Source organism: Sciurus carolinensis, chromosome 12, assembly GCF_902686445.1.
Source record: "Sciurus carolinensis chromosome 12, mSciCar1.2, whole genome shotgun sequence".
Lineage (NCBI taxonomy): Eukaryota > Metazoa > Chordata > Mammalia > Rodentia > Sciuridae > Sciurus > Sciurus carolinensis.
In genome coordinates, this window is record NC_062224.1 from 66,392,888 (window position 1) to 66,418,307 (window position 25,420).

Here is a 25,420-nt window from a genome sequence, read left to right on the forward strand (position 1 = left end):
TGGATCTTGCCAACACAACTGAGAAATGGTATCTTAGTGTGGTTTAATTTGTCTTTTGTTCATTAGGAACTAAGCAGAGCATGTTTCCATATTTTATATCTATATTTAAATATCTATCTTTTCCTGAGAACTGTTTATTTCTTCAGCCCATTTTTGTAATGGTTTCCTGCCTATTTTATTTATAAGGCTCTCTATATTTCAGGAACATGATTCCTTGGAGAGTAATGTGTTGCAAATATTTTTTCTCAGGTTTTCATTGTCAAAGTGCATGGGGGAAGCAGGAAGGTTAAATACAGCCAGGCAAGTTTTTTTGTTTGTTTTATGTAATCACCTTTACACCTTTTTCTTCTGGATTTTAAGATATAATTAGGAAGGTTTTGACCACTCAATGCATAGAAAAAGTCAACCAATGTTTCCTAGTACTTGCTTAAATTCTATTTTTACATTCAGGTTTCATACCCATTTGTAGTTTATCCTTGTGAATAATTTAAAAAATCCAATTTTATCATTTTCCACGTAATTTTATGCAAATACTATTTATTAAAAAATAAATGACCTAACACTACACCTCAAAGCCCTAGAAAAAGAAGAACAGACCAACACCAAAAGTAGTAGAAGACAGGAAATAGTTAAACTCAGAGCTGAAATCAACGAAATTGAAATGAAAGAAACAATACAAAAAATTGACAAAATAAATAGTTGGTTCTTCGAAAAAATAAACAAAATTGATAAACCTTTAGCCACACTAACAAAGAGAAGACGAGAGAAAACCCAAATCACTAAAATTCGGAATGAACAAGGAAATATCACAACAGACACGACTGAAATACAAAACATAATTAGAAGCTATTTTGAAAATCTATACTCCAACAAAATAGAAAATTTTGAAGACATCAACAGGTTTCTAGAGACATATGAATTGCCTAAACTGAACGAGGAGGACATACACAATTTAAATAGACCAATTTCAAGTAATGAAATAGAAGAAGTCATCAAAAGCCTTCCAACAAAGAAAAGTCCAGGACCAGATGGGTTCTCAGCCGAGTTCTACAAAACTTTTAAAGAAGAGCTCATTCCAATACTTCTCAAAGTATTCCATAAAATAGAAGAGGAGGGAACCCTCCCAAACTCATTCTATGAAGCCAATATTACCCTGATTCCTAAACCAGACAGAGACACATCAAGAAAAGAAAATTTCAGACCAATATCCTTAATGAACATCGACGCAAAAGTTCTAAACAAAATTTTAGCAAATCGCATACAAAAACATATTAAAAAGATAGTGCACCAAGATCAAGTGGGTTTCATCCCAGGGATGCAAGGTTGGTTCAACATCAGGAAATCAATAAATGTCATTCACCATATCAATAGACTTAAAGTCAAGAATCACATGATTATTTCGATAGATGCAGAAAAAGCATTTGATAAAATACAGCACCCCTTCATGCTCAAAACACTAGAAAAAATAGGGATAGTGGGAACATTCCTTAACATTGTAAAGGCCATCTACGCTAAACCCATGGCTAATATCATTCTAAATGGTGAAAAACTGAAAGCATTCCCTCTAAAAACTGGAACAAGGTAGGGATGCCCTCTTTCACCACTTCTATTCAATATCGTCCTTGAAACTCTAGCCAGAGCAATTAGACAGATCAAAGAAATTAAAGGGATACGAATAGGAAAAGAAGAACTCAAACTATCCCTATTTGCTGATGATATGATGGTATACTTAGAGGAACCAGGAAATTCCACCAGAAAACTTTTAGATCTCATAAGTGAATTCAGTAAAGTAGTGGGATATAAGATCAATGCACATAAATCTAAGGCATTTTTATACATAAGTGATGAATCTTCAGAAAGAGAAATTAGGAAAACTACCCCATTCACAATAGCTTCGAAAAAAATAAAGTATTTGGGAATCAATCTCACAAAAGAGGTGAAAGACCTCTACAATGAGAACTACAGAACACTAAAGAAAGAAATTAAAGAAAACCTTAGAAGATGGAAAGATCTCCCATGTTCTTGGATAGGCAGAATTAATATTGTCAAAATGGCCATACTACCAAAAGTGCTATACGATTCAATGCAATTCCAATTAAAATCCCAACGATGTACCTTACAGAAATAGAGCAAGCAATTATGAAATTCATCTGGAAGAATAAAAAACCCAGAATAGCTAAAGCAATCCTTGGCAGAAAGAGTGAAGCAGGGGGTATCGCAATACCAGATCTTCAACTCTACTACAAAGCAATAGTAACAAAAACGGCATGGTATTGGTACCAAAATAGAAAGGTGGATCAATGGTACAGAATAGAGGACACGGACACAAACCCAAATAAATACAATTTTCTCATACTAGACAAAGGTATCAAAAATATACAATGGAGAAAAGATAGCCTCTTCAACAAATGGTGCTGGGAAAACTGGAAAACCATGAGCAACAGAATGAAACTAAACCCATATCTCTCACCATGCACGAAACTAAACTCAAAATGGATTAAGGACCTCGGAATCAGACCAGAGACCTTGCATCTTATAGAAGAAAAAGTAGGTCCAGAGCTTCAACATGTCGGCTTAGGACCAGACTTCCTCAACAGAACTCCCATAGCACAAGAAATAAAAGCAAGAATTAATAACTGGGATAGATTCAAACAAAAAAGCTTTCTCTCAGCAAAGGAAACTATCAGCAATGCGAAGAAAGAGCCTACAGAGTGGGAGAAAATCTTTGCCACTCATACTTCAGATAGAGCGCTAATCTCCAGAATCTATAAAGAACTCAAAAAACTCTACACCAAGAATGTAAATAATCCAATTGACAAATGGGCTAAAGAAATGAATAGACACTTCACAGAAGAAGATCTACAAGCAATCAACAAACATATGGAAAAATGTTCAACATCTCTAGTAATAAGAGAAATGCAAATCAAAACCACCCTAAGATTCCATCTCACCCCAATTAGAATGGCAATTATCAAGAATACAAGCAACAACAGGTGTTGGCGAGGATGTGGGGAGAAAGGTACACTCTTACATTGCTGGTGGGGCTGCAAATTAGTGCAGCCACTCTGGAAAGCAGTGTGGAGATTCCTTAGAAAACTTGGAATGGAACCACCATTTGACCCAGCTATCCCACTCCTTGGCCTATACCCAAAGGACTTAAAATCAGCATATTACAGAGATACAGCCACATCAATGTTCATAGCTGCTCAGTTCACAATAGCCAGATTGTGGAACCAACCTAGATGTCCTTCAATTGATGAATGGATATAGAAAATGTGGTATATATATACAATGGAATATTACTTAGCCATAAAGAATGATAAAATTATGGCATTTGCAGGCAAATGGATGAAACTGGAGAATATCATGCTAAGTGAGATAAGCCAATCTCAAAAAACCAAAGGAAGAATGATATCGCTAATAAGTGGATGATGACACATAATGGGAGGTGGGAAGGGTTAGTGTTGGGGTTGGAGTTGCATTTAGGGAGGGGGGCAGGAATGGAGGAAGGAAGAACTGTATAGATGGAGGGGAGGGGTGGGAGGGGAGGGGGGAAGGGAAAAAATGGCAGAATGAATCAAACAACATTACCCTATGTAAATTTATGATTACACAAATGGTATGCCTTTACGCCATGTACAGACAGAGAAACAACATGTATCCCATTTGTTTACAAAAAAAAAAAAAAAAAAATTGTTTTCCACCAACTGAATTTTATTGTATCCCAAATATCCAGTGCAGTCGCGTCTCTTTCTGGATGGTCTGTTCTGTCCCACAACCTGTATATATTCTTGGGCGTGGATGATGGTACAAGTTTTCATTATAGAGTTTGCCTTCCCCTCCTCCTTCCAGCTCCATTGCTCTTATTTTTCATTGCTTTCCTGCCTCTTCTTGTTTGACTGTCCTTTTGAGACGACTGTATTCAACTTGACATATTTTTAAAAATCCACATATATTCATTCCCTCGCCAAGTTAAATATCCCCAGTTTCTTAAACTTTTAGCACGTGCTTTCCAGGCTATTCATGATCCTAATCTTTTCCACAAGTCATTCAACCTTAAAATGTGGAATCCAGGAATGAATCCATTGGCGTAGGGGTGATAATGACACGATAGGGTGAAACTTTTAAAAAGTAGTGTCATTCAGAAGTAGAGGTGGGTTAGGGAAGAATCAGCAGAGGAATGGAGTGAGCAGGAAAGGAACGCCCACTCTGAGCAGTGGTCCTTACCAAGGGAGCAGGAGAGGCCTCTCCTCCAGTCTGGACCTTTGGGGCAGGTACCTGGTGTCTCAGCACATTGTGACAAAAGAGTTCTGCTCTGGGAGGGCCCGGGAGGCCTGACTTTCTACTTTTTCCTAGTCCCCGACCATAATCCCCTACTGTTAGATTCCTAGCTACGTTATGGGCCCTCTAAACCGTGTGTCCCCTCCCAGTTCCGGGGGCAGGCGATCCTCTTTCCTCTCCGTGTCCCTTGACTTGCACTCTTCAGTTGGGCTCTGCTGGCGCTCTCCCCCGCCCGAATCCGCAGTTGGTTCTTCCCGCTCCCTCCCCTCCCCTCTCTTCCCCTCCCGCCCCGCCCCTCCGCTCCCGGTCCCTCCCCTTCCGAGCCTCCCCGCCCCTCCCCTCCCCGTCCCTCCTCTCCCTGCCTCGCCACAAGCTCAGCGCACTGGGGTCCGCCCCGCCGCACTGGCTCATGATGTGATTTGCAGGCGTAGGACCGGAAGCGCCAGCGGCGCGGGAAGGCGAGGGTCATTCCCAGTACCCGCCCCCCGTGCTGCATCCTTCGCAAGTAGGAAACGGCGGAAGAGGTCTGAGTCCTGTGCGGTTCCGCAGGGAAGCATCGTCTCCGCTCAGCTGTCCGTGCACAATGGACTCAGTACCTGCCGCCGTGCCTTCTGTCGCCGCTTCTCCCGGGGACCCCGAGTTTCTGGGACCCCTAACGGTGCTCTACGCAGCCCTCGTAGGAGGGACCCCGCTGTGGCCGGCGGGTGGCTGAGTGGTGAGCGGAGTGGCTGCACTGACTGACGGCGACGGGGAAATGGAGCGTGTCAGGCCCGGGCAGGCAGCACCGAGCTGTATTGCTAAGCGAGCCGGTGAGTGCACTGGACGCTCTCCTCATTGCACTTTGTCACGCAGTACTGAGAGGTGGCAAGCCCCTCGCTAGGTTCCCAAACGCAGCTGACGTCACAGTAGGTCTTGTCCCTCCGGAGACTGTTGGGAGGTGGGGCCAGAATGAGAGTCCTCTGGACACTTGAGGAGGGCGGTGTGGAGTAGAGGAGCGAAGGCTGGTGTTTGATACGCTCGCTTTGAGCGCACATTTAGAGTTAGACATGGACTTTCATAGAAGGAAGTTAGATTCCTCATATACTTAAGTTTTTGTCTTTGTAATTTTTTTTACTCATACAGACCGGGTTGTCTGTGAGAGAAGTATCATAGGGAGGGATTCTAGCCAGGTGTTAGACAATATGATGTCGGCAGGGCCTATTCCAAATGGAAATAGATGCTCAATTTCAAGTATTTAAACACTGCGGGCAAACAAGAAATATGACACTGCCAGGATCCTGTCTCTCAAAGAAGCTATTGGAGAATTTTGATGAGGTAGTTCTCAGATGATGGTGGTGGTTTTGGAACTGCCATGATGATTCTTTGTGACTGTTTTGTTATGAATGTAAAGTTTCTCATTGCTTCTAACCTGTCTATTTCAGCTAGTTGCCACATTGCCCAATGATGTTCAGCCTGGACCTGATTTTTATGGACTGCCGTGGAAGCCTGTACTTCTCAGTGTCTTCTTGGGAATTGTTTCATTTGCCATTTTCTTCTGGAGAACTATTCTTGTTGTGAGTAAATTCACTTCCTTCTACCTTAGCACATAAATGCATGGGGTATTCTGTAGTCACTGCCCCTCCCCTTTCCAGTTTACTAACTTAAACACAAATTAGTGGTTGAAGTCACACTCACTTTATGAAATAATTTAGTGTAATCTTTGTGTTGGTAAAGACTTAAGAAAACAAGCTAACCTGAAAAATCTCAAGGAGAAATCGTCAATTTATAAGCTTCTTGTATCAAAACCTAAAGATTAAGAATGAGGTAGGTACAGTGAGTAGAACTGGTAATTCTTATAGCCATTCTCTCCAGTAGTTTCATATGTGTCAGAAGTCTTCAAGTGAGATAAAAGATGGGATAAGTTATATAAATATCCTTTTATGTAGCATAATATGTTCGGTAGTCTATCCTAAAGAAATAACTAACTGTGCTTTAATGATTTTCGGTAAGGGTTTTCAGCAGAACTGTGTATTAGGTTGAAAACTTAGCACAACTTATTCCATTACAGGGGTATTTTTAAGTTCTTGTATGTTCGTATAATGGAATAGTAGACAGCTTTATGTATTTCAAAGACTTGAGGCACAGAAAATGCTCACAATTTAATGTGAAGTAGAAAAAAGCAGAAACTAAGATTTAAATGTTGATGAACTGTATGTTATATAAACACATACACAGGAAAAAGTGCTGCAGAGGAGTATAGCAAAATGATAAAAAGGAGATGAGGTAATTTTTCAGGTGTTTTATATAAGCATTTCCAAGATTTTGTCATTCTATCATATGTTAAGAAAATAACTTTATATTTGTTTATATAGATTATATGTTGTCCAGAGACATATAATTAAATTTTTTGTTTCTTAGTCTTTTTTTTTTCTGAGCCGAATTTGTCTATATATGTGTGTATGTGGACATATATGTATGTGTATGTACACATGTATATATGCTTAAAGATAGGTAGGTTTGTACTGTAAGTCATTCTGCCTGATAGTTACTTAACATAATCGGAGGAAAATTATTTTAGGTAAGTGAACTTTGCATGAAAAGCCATCAGTGGAAACTCAATAGTTAAAGTGGCCAGAAACATTGTCCGCAAATTTCTCCAAATCTTAATATTCCTTTTCTGATTACTTAATCATATCAGACATACCATTGTTAATACAATTTGCTCTCCTTCTACAATTGAGTATAAAAGCACTTAAAAAGAAATGCCTTCTTAAATAGAAGAATCCTTTGCATAGATTCCTGTGAGGACTTTTCTAATCTCATCTCCTTGAACTTGTTCTTAGCTAAAAGGAAAAATGAGGATAGAAAGGTAAAGAGAAAAGGAAAAAATGAAAAGGTTTTCTATTTCTCTCTTGGTTCTTTCAAGAACCCTGGCACCTGTTTCTATTTTCACTAGGTTAGGTAGCATTTGGGTCTTAGCTGCTGCTCCTCACTCTCAGCCTTTGACTTTGGAGTTTTGGTCCCTGCCTTTGATGCCTGCTTTTTGCTACTTCCCATTTTCCCCTGCTGTCATTTTGGGTGAAAGCTTACTCTCTGATTAGTAAGCCTAGGACATGAGAATGACATGTCCATTTCTTTCTATGTTGGAGTTTTCTGAATGTATTTTTCTATAACAAGATCATTCTAAGTGGTATTTTAGGGTCTACAGTATTACCAAGATACCATGGATGATCTGTGGATACATCTGAGTATCCCATCACCATTTATAACATTGTAAAGAGAAATATATGCTAATTTACAGAGAAATTTAGTAAAGTTTTAAAAGAATGATTGCTTAGGTTTTATTATGTGACAGTTCATTGCCATCTTTGGGAAATAATTCAGGTTTTGCTCTTTCCAGAAAATGTTAACTGTCATTTCTCTTGTTGCTTGTGTATTTTCTTCTAGCAATCTTTTTTTTTTTTTTTTCAGAATTCTTACTGCTATTTTTAGTGGTTTTCAGAAATAGGTGATGTAGCCTCTTAGATTATTTCTAAATTCAGCCAATAGCCCAATTGAAATTGGAGTTCTAAGATTTTTTTTGGTGAGTGAAAGCAGCACATGTCGGTGGTGGGTTTGTGGCTCAGTGATAGAAGGGCTTGCTTAGCATGTGCTAAGCACTGAGTTCAATTCTCAGCACCACATATAAAGAGATGAATAAAATAAAGGTCTATCGACATCTAAGAAAATAAACAAGTGGCAGATCTTTAATTTTGTTTCCTCAGAGTTCTTTGAACAGTCAGTTTCTAGACTTTATCCTGACTGTTTAGAATTATCAAATAAACAATTTTGAGTAAGTGAAGCATTAGTGTACTTTTATGAATATAGACATTTCTATTATTAAAGGTAAGTTCTCACGTCATAAGATTGGAATAGATATATATTCACTGTAGCATAAGATACATACCTTAGTATTTTTATATGACAGATGCTAATGAAATTCTTGTTCTCCTTTACTAATTTTTTAATCCAGAACCAGACAGTTAGTATATTCTCATTTGGTTTTGATTCTGTTTTTTTAAGGAGATGCATGACATCCAATTTAATATTTATTTCTCTCTCTTTTAGGTCAAAGAAAGAATATATCAAGGTAAATTTTTAGCCTTCTTCTGTAACTTGTAGTAACCCTTTGTATTTGTGTTTGATGTGTGTTTTATATATGTTAGAAGTAGATAGTGATTATTGATGTTTATTATTTTTTTAACTCCTATAAATTTTACTATTCCTAGGTTGCTAACTTGGAAAATAGAGTAGATGTTGATGGTACCAACTGAGATAGGAGATGAGGAGGAACAAATTGTGGGAAGAAAATGATTAGTTTTAAATTGGGGCATATTCACTTTGAATATTGATGTAATGCAGATGTAGTACATTTGAACAGTATTTTGTGCTAATGATTTAATCATACATTCAATCATTGATTTAAGTAGATAAAGAATGGTACTGTCAGTCAGTATGCTTTCACTTTGTTTTTCTTTTCCAAAAATTTACATAAATTTAAAGTGATTCCATTTTCTGAAAAGAAAGTATTTTAAGAAGTGAGGGGAAGAAGAAAGAAAAAAAAAAGAAATGAGGAATATCAAACTACATTTTAGTGTATTTCCCATGTTTGAAATGAGCTTCAATTGAAATATCATCGTTCTTATATTTTTCTTAAATTTTAATGGTGTTTCACACCCTTATTGCTATTAACTGTAGATTGTTTTTCAAAGGCTTAATCGTTATGGAAAGAAGTACTTCCTCATAATGCCAGATAACATGTCTTTGCTTTTAGTCGATTTAATTGAATTTCATTTACTGATTGTAATAATCTGGATTCCATCCCCCTTTTTAGTTACTGAACAGCAAATTTCTGAAAAGTTAAAGAATACGAAGAAAGAAAATGAAGAACTAGTGCAAAAAGTGTCAAATAATGTACTGAAGGTAGAATTATTTTTGTAGTTTCTTTCCCCCTTGAATTTCTAGCTTGAATCATTTCCACTTGTTTTATAGTTGAGATATTTTTAAATCATTTTTAAATGTTTGTTTCATTCTGGAAGGTGTCACTTACCTGGAAGTAAGTTTTAGTAAGACTATACATGTATCTTTTACTTCTGAATGCTTTATTTTACATAGATCAAGGAATTAAAGAAACACATCCACGAAACCAAAAAACAAAATATGGTCCTCTCCGACACAGCAATGAAATATAAGGTACAAATCCCTTGTTTTATGGGAGTTACATTCTAAACTCATAAGTCAATGTAATGAGTAACTATTAATCTTGACATCTTTTTTCCTAGGATAAAATCAAGCTACTTGAAGAAACTAATGAGATTCTTGAGGACAGAGCTAAAAGTCTTCATGATATGTTAGAATCTGAGAGAGAACAGAATGTCAACAATGAGGACTTGGTAAGAGTTTTGGTGGCTAAGTGTTAGTGTGCTTTGGCTTTTGAACCCATTTTGTAAAATGGGTTCAGTTGGACTTTCCCCGTGGTGTTAAGTAAAGTCAGATTAGGAGTCAGGGAAGTTGAATCGACTTTTGCCCATTTTGTGGAACTTTTCAGTACTGATCCAACAAATTAATTTTTATATTTGTGTCCTCATTCCTGGATAATTTTCATATTGCTTTACTCTGACCTCTGAAACATGCAGAAACTACTGCCCATCGAAGAGTGTTTGTATATTGTTTTGTTTTACAGCATCCTATTTTTTAAAACTTTTTACTTTAGGATAGTTCTATAATTACATAAAAGTTGCAAAGATAGTCGAGAGTGTTCTGAAATATCCCACCCCCAGGTAAGCTTGATCACCTAGCTGAGGTAGTGTTCACCAGATTTCTCCACTGGGATTCTTCCAATCCCTTGCCTATTCTTTGGAAGTTACTATGTACAGTCCATAGTGAAAGTGTGAAGAGTTAAGGGCTAAGGATACAGCTGATGGTAGAACACTTGCCTAGCATGCAGAAGGCCCAGGATTCAATCCCAGGCACTGCAAAGAGTGAAGAGTTCTGTTCCACTACCTGGAGGAGCAAATATCCTTATAATTTTTTGGAATTCTTCTGTATGTGAGATTTGTCTATTCTCCCTTAGATTCTCTCATTTTTACTTCAGGCAAGAGAGCTTTAACATGATCTTGGGAAATCTTTTTTCTCCATCACTAGAAAAAAATTCCTAATTTGAACTGGTGTACTTAAAAGAGTAACTAATTTTCTGTACGTTTAAAACTTTTATTTCCTTATTTCATTTTCATTTTCTGTACTTTGACCTTTTTGTCTGGTTACCTGAAATGTAAGGGGGTGGGCTGAAATACATTTTGTCTTGTTTATCTTTTTTAGCATATATGTATATTTCTATCAGTATTTCTACTGAAATCCTCATGCATATTTTGTGTTCAATTTTCACCGGGCAGATAATAGAAAAGAAGAACTCTGTAGAGAAGTTAAAGGCTGTTATTTCAGTGAATGCTTCAGAATTTTCCCAGGTAAACTTGCCAACACCTGCTACAGGATATTAATACAACATATTAGTTTGGTTGAAGACCGAAAATTTAAGGTGTGCTAAAATGTGCAACAAATGAGAACTACATGATGTCTGGTTTGGGAAAGTGTAACTTTGTTTTTTTCTGAGGAATAAATTCACTAACTGTGGTGTTTTGCATTAGGTTCAAATTGCTCTTAATGAAGCTAAGCTTAGTGAATACAAGGTGAAGTGCGAATGCCATCGGGTTCAGGAAGAAAATGCTAGGCTTAAGAAGAAGAAAGAGCAGGTAAAGAAAAATTGATGTCATACATAATGTAAGCTAGGAAAGTGATATTATTATCTTGTGTCTTGGATTTGTTTCTAAGGTAAGGAATTATTCATGCAAGACCTTTTCTAAGATGTGCAAATTTAAACCTTTCTCCCCAAATGGAGTGCATATATGCGTTCTCCATGTGTTTGGAATTTTCTATTCCTTACAGCTTATTTCAGTCCTTAGAGTGTTGGTCTTTTCTTATCAAACATCAATCAGTTATTAACTTGATAGCCTCAAAGAAACTTCTTCAAGCAGAAAATTAAGTATTTTATAACCCTTTTTTGAGTAGTTACTTCTTCACGGGCCAAGGGAAGTTTATATGATATGATAAGGAGTCTGAATTCAGGAGCCAGTGACATATGCCCATCCATTCTTACTGGAAGGAAGTGATTTGAATTGGCAGCAATTTTCTGGAGTATGCAATCAACAGGGTCAACTTCCTTGACAGCTCTGACGTTCTTACTGCAGCTCTGAGGGTTGGGGCCACTCTTATCTCTCCTTAACTGAAGTCTCAACCCTTAGTGACAGGCTACCAAGGAGGTATGGCTTTCTATTTCCCTGTCTAAATCTTGTGGTCCTGATGTCTCCAGGGCAAAACCCCACCCTAACCCATAGGAATTCACATGTTTTGACTTTTCAGTTGCAGCAGGAAATCCAAGACTGGAGTGAATCACATGCTGAGCTCAGTGAGCAAATAAAATCATTTGAGAAGTCCCAGAGAGATATAGAAGTAGCTGTTACTCACAAAGATGATATTATTAATGTAAGTTTATTCTCCAAATACATGCTTGGTCTCAGGAATTCTCCTGAAAGCTTCCGAATTAAAATTGAGAGACTCTTCCAACCTTTTACTTCTTTTCTAGGCTTTGACTAATTATATTACACAGCTGAATCGGATAGAGCTTGAATCGGAATGTGAGGGTCAAAATGAAGGAGGAGGTGAGTCAGATGAACTAGCCAATGGAGAAGTAGGAGGTAAGATTGGTCTCAGGGAGTTTGAATTCTTGTTTGCTTTCCTGTCTTTAAGTAGACAGATGCCACTTCTCAGCTGACTGAATTTCTTCTTAAGCTCTGTGCAGAATTGTAGGTGCATCTCCCTGGATCTGTAGAAATGTCTGTTGCATTGGCAGAGGTGGGTTGCTGGGGTGTAGTGTAGCAATAGGCCTGTGAAGAATAGGCATGTGAAGTTCCCATTGAGAACTAGGTAAGTACAGTGCAGAGCAATAGTCATGTCTTCAACCTCTGAGTATTGAACATTGTACAGTAAGAGACACTTGTTTCTCAACTTTATGCAGGTGATATTTGATTTTGATACTCATCATCTCTATGGCTCTGTGGTGTTAAGGCCCATGGCAGTTTTAAGAGTAGTGAGGTGGTTGGAGCCTTAAACTAAGACTGTGAGAACAGAGGCTAGAGGCTATAAGGAAGGTAGAGGGAGGAGTAGCAGTGTTTACTGATGTGGAAAATATTTCCAGATGTTCTCTCCCAAGTTGGATATAGCTTGCATAGAGTGTTTTACACCACACCTGTTGGTAGATTGAAGGATAAACTAGAGGATTGAATCTTTCTAAATAAGGCCCTTACTTCTCCAGGTGGAGACAGATCTGTGAGAGAAGTAAGACTTTTATCTTACAAGAGTAGCACAGATAGCATTTTATTGCACAAACTAGGAATTCATTTTTTTCCTTAAATCTAAGCTTGCAATTCTCTTAAGAGTCAATGAATTTATTCAGTTGACTCAGTCGTTCAATGGTTCAATTGATTTTTTCCTTTCAGTGTTTGAACGTGATTATTATTAGTTTGGGGATGTTGGGAGAATGTAGAGTTAAAAAGCAAGGAAATGAAAAGCAGTTAACATCTTTTGTTTTTCAGGTGACCAGAGTGTGAAGGTGAAAACTCGAATTAAGCAGCTGATGGACGTCTCTCGGGTATAGTTCTTTGTGAGAGTCCCATAGTGCCTGTGAATGCTTCCTGTGCCTCACTTTTAAGAGTATGTCTCCCTTCTGTAATTTTTAGACACAAACTGCAATATCACTAGTTGAAGAGGATCTAAAACGTTTACAACTGAAGCTAAGAGCCTCGATGTCTGCAAAGTGTAACCTAGAAGGTGGGTTCTTCTGGAGATGAAATTGCCATATGCTGGGAAGCCTCAAAATCTTATGGAAAGATAAGGAATGGCTTTTTACTCTTTTGCTTCTCATTTTTCTCAGCACTGCCCCCTCAAACAAGTTCTCAAGTCCTCATACACATATAGAGATCAGTTGTTTTATCTTTTAACAGACCAAATAAAGAAATTAGAAGATGACCGCAATTCACTCCAATCCGCTAAAGCTGGGCTGCAAGATGAGTGCAAAACTCTGAGTCAGAAAGTGGACATTTTAAATGAACTATACCAGCAGGAGGAGATGGCTCTGCACAGGTAAGGTTTTCATTGTTTGTTATTGCTATCACTCTGTGACCTCGTACACATAATTTTATCTTTTTGAAAGAATATTTACAGTTTCTTCCAGTTGTAATTAATAGAGATTTTTTTTTTCCTTTATGGTTTGTGTGCCATTACTGGCATTGTTCTTTCCATCTAACCGATTGTCAGATTCATATGAAGTGGGAGTGGCTAACTGGTACTAACAGTTACTGATGTGGAAATACCTGTCTTTTGAAGATCCAGATGCTTCCTCTGATCCGACCATTGTTTCAGTTTCCTTTCATTGTGATCAGTCATGTAATTCTAATATGTTTTGTACTTATATCTCTAACTGTTGACCTTTAAAATTCTGAGTGATTTGGATGGCATTTTTCAGAATAAAAACTTCTGAAAGGAATAAAATTTACTTACTGAAGGTATTAGTGAAGTAAGTTTTGAACTCGAATATCTCAGCTGTTCACACTAAACAATTGAACTGTGACGAGGACCTTAGCAGTTCTGATTACAGAAGTGCTCGTTTTTAGTATTTATTTATATATTAATCTTCTGAAATATACTTGTCACTGAGCTAGTTTTCTTTGTAAAGATATAATTTGGCAGTTCATTTGAAGTTTTTATCCACAAAAATATTTGAATTCTCTAATAACAGGTTGTTTGTGTCAGATTTTGTATTTGCTACTATATTTTATTCTTCGTCATATATATAGCAGTCTTTGTCTTGTGAAGCAAAGACAGACCTTACAGACCTAACTCTTTTTAGGCGTTTTTGACTTCTACTGCCTAATGCCATTAAACATTGAATCCTTACCCTTAACTTTTCTAATTCTTTCTCTCCAAGCAACCTGTTTAGAATCTCAAAATTTTGTTCTAAATGCTTGGCCGACTTCAGAGAAACATTTCTTGTTTCATCACTTGTTTTTTTTAAAGAACACCTTTTTTTCTCTGTCCCTACTAGTAATCTGAATGACCTAAATGGCAGTTGATTTTCTTTGTGATGCAGTCGAATGTAGCACACTTTTCTTCAATTCCTGCAAAATCCATTCAGTCCCGCTCTGTGGTTTGTACTCTGTTCCTCATCCCCAGGCACTGTTAGCTCATGCCTGGGTCATCTTTTCTGTTACTACCTAACTAATCACCTGTCTTTATCCTGCATCTTTTTATAACTTCTTTCAAATTTGGATTAATTTTCTTTACAACCGCTTGAGTGGACTTTCTAAAATTCTAGTCCATCCGTGTCAATATGTGCCTGAAGCTTTGAAGAATTAGCTTTCTATTTCATGACCTGTTTTTTCTTTCTTGTATCTTTTGAATAGTTTAAATATTTTTAATTGTTTTGCTTATCCCCTGTGTAAGCTTGGTGTAATCACAGATTGTTATATTCATCTTCTTATAATTTAAAGGCCATGCTGTATATCCTGAACTTCATGGAAACCTGACATAGATTAAATGATTTCTTTATTTCTGTGCTTTAAGTAGTCCCCAGATTAGATTAGATACTGTCGTGGTAATGGATGTGAGTACTTCATGTACTGCAAACTCCACAAGACGTTCATTCACCATTCATTCAATTTATACACATATTTACAGTTTCTGTAGTTCTTCATCCTACATTGTTGGTCTCTCCTTTGAAATTACTTTTTTTCTGTTCGAACATTGTCCTTTAGTGATAGGTTTGAAGTGTCTATCAGAGCGTAGTATAAGGATAAACAGAGATGAGCATTTTTATCCATTAAATATTGCTACTTTTATAATCTCTATTATAGTAGGTGGACATTCTAAGCTTCCTGCTTAGAGTTAAAACCAGTTTCCATTTTTAAAGGATCTTTCTTCTGGTTGCCGAATTTTGACTGTTACTTAGTTTAGCACTTTTCAAGATAGCCAATTAATTATCTTGTTTTAAAATTTTTCTTTAAGGAGTCCATTATCATTGTTGTTTCCTTTGTAAATGTCTCACCCCTGCCCTAGTTTCTGTAGTCATTTCTCTCTGGCTTTTTAACTGTTGTATCAGGCAGTGCCTAGGTGTAGTCCTCCCCACACCCCCTTACCTCTTGCATTTGTTCGACTCAGGGCCATTAACCATCTCTTGAATTTTGGAGTCTTTTTCTAAATGTTAATTTTACCTCATTCTCTCTTCTAATTTCAGTAAAACATGTTAGAAGTTGATTTCCCCTGCCTCCCACATTCTGAATTTGCTTCATTTTCGATATTTACTTCTGACCTAGTTAAAAGTGCTAAGATTTACTTTACTTCTCACGTCTGCTCCTAAAATCATTCATTAATGAGTTATTAATTTCAGTTACTATATTTCAGGTTTTTAAAAAACTACTGTTGTAGTTTAGATGGACACAATACCTTGATTTTGTTTATTTATTTCATGTGGTGTTTTGGATGGAACCCAGTGTCCCACATGTGTGAGGCAAGCACTCTAGCACTGAACCACAACCCCAGTCTTTTTCAGGTTTTTGTTTTGTTTGTGGGTACCACAAGCTCAAACCAGAACGTTGAGCGTGTGCTCTACCATTGGCTATGTTCCCCGCTTCCTTGCTCTTGTCATAAGGGACAGGGTTTCACTGTGTGTCCCAAGCTATCTTAATCTGATCCTTCTGCCTCTGCCTCTCGAGTATTTAGGATTATAGATAGGCCACCACATCCAACTATTTCTTAGTTTTGGAGTTTTTATTCCTTTGATGAAATTCATAATCTTGATTTTACTTCCCGGACTATGTAAAGTCACAGCGATTCCTTAATGCCAGCCTTAATTGTGTGTCTGAGATTCCTTTTTCTAATGGATCTTGGCCACATACACATATCTTCCCTGCCTTATCAACTCTGATCCCTTCAAACACATTCTGTGTATTCTTCTCAAGGTGATTTGGTTGTTCTTAGTACTCTCAGGCTAGTTCATTGATCATTGGAAACAAAATTCTCTCTCCTCTTCCTGAAGACTCAGTATTTTCCACATTCCTTCTTAAGGCAGAGTCAGGGGGAAGTTATTATATTCCTTTAGTCATCATTTATATTTGTTTCCCTTTAAAATGTCGACGGACCTTTATTTCATTCATTTCTCTATATGTGGTGCTGACAATCGAGTCCAATACCTCACACATGCTAGGCAAGCACTTCAGCACTGAGCCACAATCCCAGCTGAGTCATCATTTATACCTTAAACAGTGAGCTCCTTTCTTCTTCAGCATTTTACAAGGTAACTAGTATATTACAGACACTCAAAATATTTGCTGAAGAATTAAATGAGCACTTATAAAAGACTACATAACCCCCTTTTCTATTTGGTTACTCTAATTCTTCTAATTTTCCTTCTGATTCATGGAAAATTAAGTTACAAGTTACTTATCTTTTGAATTGGAACTATGGCTAAAGCAGTGTAAGGATAGCAGAAAGTATTTTTTAAACCGTTAAATGTGTCTACCTTTGTTATAGTAGATGAATGTCTTGATTTTCATGATCAAAGTTAAAACTTGTTGTCAGTAGATAATATCCTGATCATGGGTCAGTTTGGATTTTTTTTCTGGTTGATAGACATTGTCACAACTCAGATTTGCCTTTTTGCTTAATCACAATTCTTTTGAAATTGGTGTCTAAAGTGTGAAAATGTTCTGTGGTTAATTGTATGGTTAGTTCAGAAAAGCTTTCTCTCTGACTGACTCTATCTTGGTAACAGTTTTGGATTGGGAAACAAATTCCTGCATGACAAAGATGTACTTAGCTATGGCAGAAATGACAAAGAATTCTCCCCTGCTCTATCCTGATATGTTTGTGTAAGGTTGATCAGTCCTGACTTTCCACTTAGAAGTAAAGTGAGTTTTCATCATCTTGAGCCTAGGAGACTTGCCCTTGGGGCACATATTGTTTTTACATTTGTTTTATTTACTGGTAATTAGAGAATTAAGAGCAGAAGTTAGAAAATGTAAATGATTTACCAGTTTTGATTTCCTAAATTGCAGGTTTGAATTGCTTCCTATTTTATAATCCTAAGCATTTTAGAGAAGGGTGGGAGGTGACATTTGAATAGAGCAGTCACACACACTGCTAGGGGAAAAGAGAAAGTTTGACTTGAAAACTGGTTTTATTTTTAGGAAACTGAGTCAACAAGAGTATGAGAGACAAGAAAGAGCACAGCGGCTGTCAGCTGCAGATGAAAAGGCAGTTTTGGCTGCACAGGAAGTTAAAACTTACAAGTGAGTTCAATGTCTAATGAACTCTAGTGTTAGCTTTCTTTTGAATCTGATTTGACATGATGTAGAAGAAAAGAGCACAGAAGTATAAGTAATGAGAGGATATGAATACATTCAATTCACACAGAAGAAAAATAAATTTCAATTGAAGAAATGAAAAATATTAACAAAAATTGACTTATACCCAAATGCTGTCAAGACCATATGGGAACTTGGTTCATGCAAACAGTTCTGAGGGTTTTGTATGTTGGAGTAATTCTTTAAGAAAGCACTTTGCTATGCAGTGTTTTAAAACCATTAATGTGCCATTTGATAGAGCTGTGAAATCTCTATGGATAAAATTTTAAAAAAGAAAAGTTTTAAGGAAGAAGATATGCCTAGCAAAATTATTTGAGAACACATTGATGAATAGTTAAGGAAATTATAATTTATCAATTCAGAATCTCTTGCAGTTAAGTTAGAAAGCAATTAGATAGTATTAGGTTTTATATGTTTATTTTTCTTTATTTTTTTTTATTTTTTTTTGTTGATCCTGGGGATTGGAACGAGGGACGCTTTACCACTGAGTTATATCTCCAGACCTTTCTTTACTTTGAGACAGGGTCGGAGTTGCATATATTCTCACTAAATTTGTGAGGCTGGCCTCAAACTTGTGATCCTCCTGCCTCAGTCTCCCAAGTCACTGGGATTACAGGTGTGTGTCATTGCACCTGGGTGTAATGTTAATTTTGATCTCACATGATTGGTATAACTAGATAAAGTGTGTTTTTTATGTATGATGAAGTCTTTAAAAGTATAGCTGACAGAGTAAAGGGAACATGGTCAGATTGTTTCAGACTTTATTCAATTGTTTTGACTAATAAAACCAAGTATAATTTTTAGGTGCAGAATTGAAGCAATGGAGGAAGAAATACAGAAAGCAGAGCGCTCATTTAAGAATCAGGTAGTGATTAATACTGTTCTGTAGTTGCAGAATTTTTTGATATCTAATACAGACCATTATAGACTAGTATAATGAGTCCCTAAACATTTTTTTTAATGTGTTGTCTTCTTCAGATTGCCACTCATGAGAAGAAAGCTCATGATAACTGGGTAAGTCTTTTTCCCCCCTTTTCTTATTTTGTGTATAGCCTATTGCCTCTGAATTTGAATATTTCTTTCTCTAATAGCTCAAAGCTCATGCTGCAGAAAGAGCTATAGCTGAAGAGAGAAGGGAAGCTGCTAATTTGAGACACAAGTATGTGATTTTGATACCTTCCTGTATGTTTTATAGTGTTTTAAGACTATGCTAGATGGTATCTAAGAAGGAGTAGATTACTGTTTCACATTGAAGTCCATTCTTTCTCAATATTCAAGATTATTGGAAATGACCCAAAAGATGGCAATGCGGCAAGATGAACCTGTGATTCTAAAACCAATGGCGGGAAGAGCAAAGACACAATACCCTTCACAGAGAGGTAGGGGGCACTTTGTAAGGGGAGGTAGACTATTTCTTGGTGCAGAGTGTATGTAAATTACTTTTTATTTCTGTGTGTAATGGTTATGAAATAATCTGAATGACTTGCTAAAGGGCAGACCATGTAAAGGCTGCTTTTAAGTGGGAACAAGGCATTGTTGTCCTTAGGTCCACTGAGCAAGAATGGGTCTTTTGGCCAGTCTCCTGTGAGTGCTGGAGAACGTTCCCCTCCACTGACAGCAGAGTCAGCTGGGAGACTTGTCTCTGCTACTCTGAATGGAAGAGATATGGGTAGAAGTGAATTTGGTGAGCATTCACATGTTGCTTTGCAATAAACTGTTTCAACGGGTTTTTTCCCCCCCTTTTGAGTATTCTATTGAAAACATTATAGAATGTGGGCCTGTACATATATGGAAGAAAATTTCTTATTTTGTCTTATTGGATAAATAGTGTGCTGTAAAATCTGCTGTACAATAGACAACTTTTTATTCCTGGAGGTCCCTGTATTATTTTTTTTCTTTACAATTTTACACTGTGAAGTGTAAGCCTTTATGTTTAAATTAACTCTTTATCATCTTCCTTTTTCAAATATTCTAAAAGTAGCCTTAAAACTCTATGCAGGGCTGGGGAGATAGCTCAGTTGGTAGAGTGCTCACTTTGCAAGCACAAGGCCCTGGGTTCAATCCCCTGCACTGCAAAAAATAAAAAATAAAAAAACTCTATGCAGCATTATATTTCCATTTTCATTATAATAATGTGAAATACTGAGTCTTATTTCCAATTTTAAATGTCTGTAGTATTGGTAAGATTGGAAGTCAGGTTATAAACAGTGAAGAAAAGCCAGCCTACATACTTCAAGTCTATAGCTTGAAGTTCAGGACCAGTACTTTTAATGTGCAGGGCTTCCTGCTGGTCTTTCAGTCCAAGGCATTTCTTTTTTTACTTACTTAAGTCTCTCCATAAATTGTGACTTATATATTGGGCAACCAGTCTTTAATGTTGCTTTCTAGTTATTGTTGAACCCTGACCTGCCCACAATTGGTTTCTATCTTCTGCAAATTACATGCAAGGTCTCTGTTCTTTCTTTCCCAAGGGTCAATGGATGGACCTTTTCCTCATCCTCGATGGTCTTCTGAAGCATCTGGGAAACGCTTTGTCTCTGGTAAGGGGCCAAGTCATTTCAAAGACTCTAGGATTGTGGATGCAGGATATTTATTCTTTTCGCGTTGGAATGATTCTAAATTCATTCTCTGACTTCAAACAGATCTGGGACGTGGTCCAGCTCCCTGTGAACAGCAGCTCCAAGAGCTCTTCTCCAGCCAAGGTGAAGGATGAGGGCAAGGTAAATTCTGCAGGCATTGTGAATCATGAGGTCATGCAGGAACATTAGCTTTCCTACAGCACTTGCTCTTTACATCATCCCTGTTTGTGTTCTATTTGTGCTACCACATTTGTTTTTTGAAAAGCAAACCATTCCCCAAGAACCTGAGGCCCCCTCAGTTCCCTCAGTTACTTCTTTGGATGAGCATCTAACAGCAGTAAGTACTTAGAGGTTGAGGACTGAACGGGGTTCTGTGTATTTCTGGGAAGGATATGAGGAGCATGACATTGACCTTGTTTCCCTTAAACTGCATGCAGTACTGAGCTTACTTTTCTCCTTAACTTGGGAGTGTTGCTGAAGTGTGTGTAACCATCATTAACTTCAGAATGTGAAAAGTCATCACTCCAACTTCACATTGTACTTTGTGTTGAATGTTCTAAGGCAAAGTGAATTCATTATACATTACATAATTCATCATTATTATCCTTGGGAGTATGCTGTTTAGGAGTTCCTCCATTTGTACAGTAGGAGGCAAACCTGATTTTGAGTGATTTAAATTAGATGGGTAACAGATTTTCTGGAAGTGAAATAATGTTTCAGTGAATAATGATAATGTGAAATGACCTGTTGAGCTATTCCCAAGCAGTAAACTCATTTGTTCACATGAGTGCATTCTTTAGTTACTTGTGTAGCTGTTATATCTGGTAGGTCTTCTGCTGCTCTGTATTAAAATAAAAATTTAATTGCTTAGTTTCCAACCCACTTCTCCTAGGAAATAGTCATTATCTCATATGGTGTACTGTAAATAAAAGTAAATATGAAAGCTTTGTCTTTCTAATTTGTGTATATAGTATCGTGTTGGAAAATACTTGCGATTTGTTGTATGTCTATACCAGGAATATACATTTTTTGAGAAATCTTTTTATCTAAGGGCACCTTACATAAGACCCCAAACCCCTTCTCAGTTGAAGACTTTAAAGAGTGTAGAGACCCTTTGATAGAGAGGAGTAGAGGTGGGAGGAGCATAGCTTAGAGGCAAACCTGGGATTGAGTTCAAGCCAGGCCTTTTACATGCACTGAGACCTTCAGCAAATTTGCCTCAGTTCCCACTTAGTTAAAATAAGACACTAAAAGTTCTGGGAATTTGACTGATATATGAAAGATTTGCCAAAGATGCTCTGAACAATAGCTATTATTACATGCATAGAGAATGGAGTTTTCATTATGTTCTGTACCTTCTTAATATGCAAGTCTTGAGCTATTGTGATGAAAGAGCTGTGTTTGGGGAGGGGCTCCCTTTGAAATCGGCTGTAGTGTATAGAGCATGACGTACTGGTCAGAAATCACCTGTTAATACCTTTCTGCCAGTCTTCTTGCCTTTCCCTTTCCCGTGCAGATATAATCAGTAACACACACTGCTCGCTCTTGGGGCATCCTTCTAACCACTGTCAGCTGCCAATGGGAACGTGTGGGAGTGGTAGAGTTTTGTTGCACTGATGGTGCTCTCTGGACAGGTGCCTGTCCTGGATTTCGGCGTTTATCTTGTTGGTACTTTGTCTTAATATACAGGAATTTTGAAACTAACTGCTCTCAAATCTTAAATCACAGGTTAATATGGCTACCAAAGGTCCCCCTCATTTCCCAGGGGTATCTCTGATGGGCTCCCCTGTGGGAGGGCCCCTACCACCACCTGTTCGATATGGACCACCACCTCGGCCACTTCCTGGGCCACTTCCTTGGCCACTTCACCTCGGTGGGCCTTTTGGACCTCCACCATTTGGTATGATGATCTGAACACTACTGATTGACCTGTAAATCATATTCATCTTTTCTTTCTATTCCTTGGTAAACCAGTTGCTATCTCTGGGCTTTACAGTGCAGGAACAAAGGTGACTTAGTACATTTTAGCTTTTCCTCCAGTTTCTTGGGGCACATAAGGCAGGCACTAAATAATCTTATACCTAGATAGGCAGTAGCTCTCTCTCATAGACAAGGAAAGCGGCTGTGTAGAGGAAAACCAGAAAAATTACTTGTGCAGATGTTTGTTGGAAATCAGTTGCTATGTACTGCAATGGATGGAAAGGTGGATGAGACGGACAGTGTCACAGATATGTAAAGCCTACAACATGAAGTCGTAACCACCCATGATAGAAGCATAAGCAATAGGTTACAGAATATAGAAAAGGAAATGTCAAACCCTTCTCACCTTGAGAAAATTCAGAGAGAAGTGTTAAGGAGGATTTAACACTGACCTCATAAATGTTGCTGAGTTGAATTAGGTGACTGTGGAAGGCCTTTTCCAGGAGGGCATGCACCTTGATTCTGATGGCATGTATAAGGTCCATGCTGAAATACACCATGAATTTTTAATTGATACAGTAGTAGACAGTGGCATTTCCTTTTATCAAAATTTCTTTGATGCAATGAAGTTCTTATTTCATAATCTATCCTCTTGTCATGGTATATAGTACTTCTAAATAAAAATGGAGGTCTTTTGAGATAGAAATAATTCTGCCATCATATGGTGGGGATACAAAAATGACAAGCCTGGAGCTAAGTAGAGCCATGCTTAAATCCTGCATATGTTGCTTCATGGCTGGTTGGCCATAGGCTATAAACTAAATTTGTTCAAGCTCACTTTGCCTCTCCTGTCAAGGCAGGATGTCACCACTTGATTTTCTAGACTTGGGAGAAATGATGAGAAACTATATTAACATACTGTGAAATCATCCTCATTTATACATTTGTGGGTATTTACATAACTTCCTTTTTATTTTCCAGGTCCTGGTGTGCATCCACCAGTACGCTTAAGAGAATATGCACCAGGCGTTCCACCTGGAAAACGGGATCTGCCTCTTGACCCTCGGGAATTTTTACCAGGACCCCCACCACTTAGACCTTTAGGTTCATTTGGTCCAAGAGAGTATGTCATTCCTGGTACCCGAATACCACCCCCAAACCATGGTCCCCAAGACTACTCACCATCACCTGCTGCAAGAGACTTAACACCTTCAGGCTCTAGAGATGAGCCTTCATCTGCCTCTCAGAGCAGTAGCCAGGACTGTTCGCAGGCTTTAAAACAGCCTGTAACCATGACCTCTGACACTTAGTCAGAATGTGGACTGTGCACTCTTCATTGTGTAAAGGGATTATTGGCTTTGAAATCCAAAAGTCTTAAGGGTTTATTTTTAGAAGTAAGCTGCCTTGGCAGTCTGCATTTTTGAGCCAAAAAATTCTAAAGTATCATTCCCCTTTTAATTAATGATCACCACTTAAGCTAATGTAGCCTTCCAACTTTGAAGTGTGCAATAAGGAATACCTGTGTTTTAGTTAATGTAGCATATATAATTGCTAAATGATTTAGAATGTCATAAAATATGAACATTTCTTGTGGAAATGCTTTAAGAACATGTATTTCCATTATCCTATTTTGAGTGCAGTCCAGTTGATAGAAAGCAATGGTTGTTCATAAGCTTCATGTTTCTGTCTTAATATCTGGTCCCAGATTGTTATGGTACAAATGTTCACTCAACTTATTTCCTAAACATATTTCCCTTGTTGCTGAAGTTCTATGTGTTGGTAGTAAATAAAAAATTGTTTATTAATATTCCTCAAGTGTCTGTTGATTCATTGGATTGTCATGAAGCTTGTGTCATTTGGAAAGCATGTAAACTCAGAGTCAGAAGTGAAGACAGTGTGACCTGGCAGCAAACTCCCTGTTGCTCACTGTTAAGGAAGCTGGCCCTTGTTCACCTGTGGACTCTACAAGGGATTTCTTTTACTCCTGAGAAGTCTGTGGTTCTATTTATAGCACATTCATGTGCTTTTTTCCAACCCTCACTGCCTATCTGAGGATGAGTTTACATTAGCAGCAGGGATTGTTCTACCTGAAGTTCTATTGCATTTGCCATTATTGCCTTAAGGGTGTATACCAGCAAAATAAAAGTGATACGTCATGTCTATAAAAAATAAGGGCATTTCTTTTTTAAAATGTACAGTCTCTTCTTCCCATACCTTGCCACTGATTTTCATGAAATATGACCAAAAAAATTACAATAATATAATCCTATGAGAAAGAATGATGGAAACTCTAAGGCTTCTGACTTGTCTTCAATCAGCAACTATGGGCTGAATTAAATCCTTTTTTTGTTAGATACTATTTTACAATGAATATTTGAACACTGCTACTTTTACTGAAAACTCAATTAAGTCTCAGAATCTGGAATTGTACCATATTTAAAGTCCTGAACCTGTAACTACTATCTTTGAAATGATGCTTCTAAGAACTAGTTCTCCAGAGCTATACTATCAATTATAGTCACTTTTACAGCACATTTAAAGATTTAGATGAAATTAACATTGTAAAAGGCTGGTACTTTTGTTTACTGCAAGGCTACATTCTTCCATTCTTTTAAGTCCTAGGAAGTAATAGGATTATTGAAACCTAGAGCATGACATGTCATTGTTCTGTTGAATTCACTAAGAGTATTCTGAAAAGGGAGCAAAAACATCAGTGTGAAACAAAATCTCTTTATCCTAAAACTACTGAAGACAGTAGTTTAGAAAGACAGAATCCCTGAAAGAAGATAACTCAGAATACAACAGGAATTCATGAGTCCTCCAGGAGGAATTCAATCTACATGACTTCCATTTAATAACAAGAACAGAAGCAGCTGTATATAATAGGAAAACTCCATGTAATAGCATATGCCATTTGTAACCATGTAAAAATAAAATTGAAGTCACCAATACCAATTTTGAGCGTATCTCTTAACCTCCTAAGGACATAAGGCAATGCTGCAGCTAATATAATTTCTAATTTATTTTGGTACTGGGGATTGAACTCTGGTTTTCAAACACTGAGTCACATCCCCAGCCCCATTTTGTATTTTATTTGGACAGGGTCTCACTGAGTTGTTTAGGGCCTTGCTTTAGCTCAGTCTGGCTTTG

The 25,420-nt window shown here is 37.5% G+C and overlaps 1 protein-coding gene across 1 annotated transcript; it reads left to right on the forward strand.

Annotated features, from left to right (window-relative positions):
* The first annotated feature begins 4,634 nt into the window (after positions 1-4,634).
* On the forward strand, positions 4,635-24,080 carry LOC124961546 (transport and Golgi organization protein 1 homolog). The gene is given in 25 exon segments (XM_047520222.1): positions 4,635-4,961; positions 5,689-5,834; positions 8,368-8,389; positions 9,134-9,222; positions 9,415-9,492; positions 9,582-9,692; positions 10,692-10,763; positions 10,944-11,048; positions 11,716-11,838; positions 11,939-12,014; positions 12,948-13,003; positions 13,092-13,182; positions 13,356-13,494; positions 17,595-17,696; positions 18,576-18,636; positions 18,750-18,785; positions 18,863-18,930; positions 19,050-19,150; positions 19,318-19,455; positions 20,243-20,311; positions 20,414-20,435; positions 20,437-20,491; positions 20,616-20,687; positions 22,079-22,250; positions 23,252-24,080. Coding segments are annotated over 25 exon segments (2,430 nt in total). The 5' UTR covers positions 4,635-4,864; the 3' UTR covers positions 23,581-24,080.
* Positions 24,081-25,420: the final 1,340 nt, after the last annotated feature.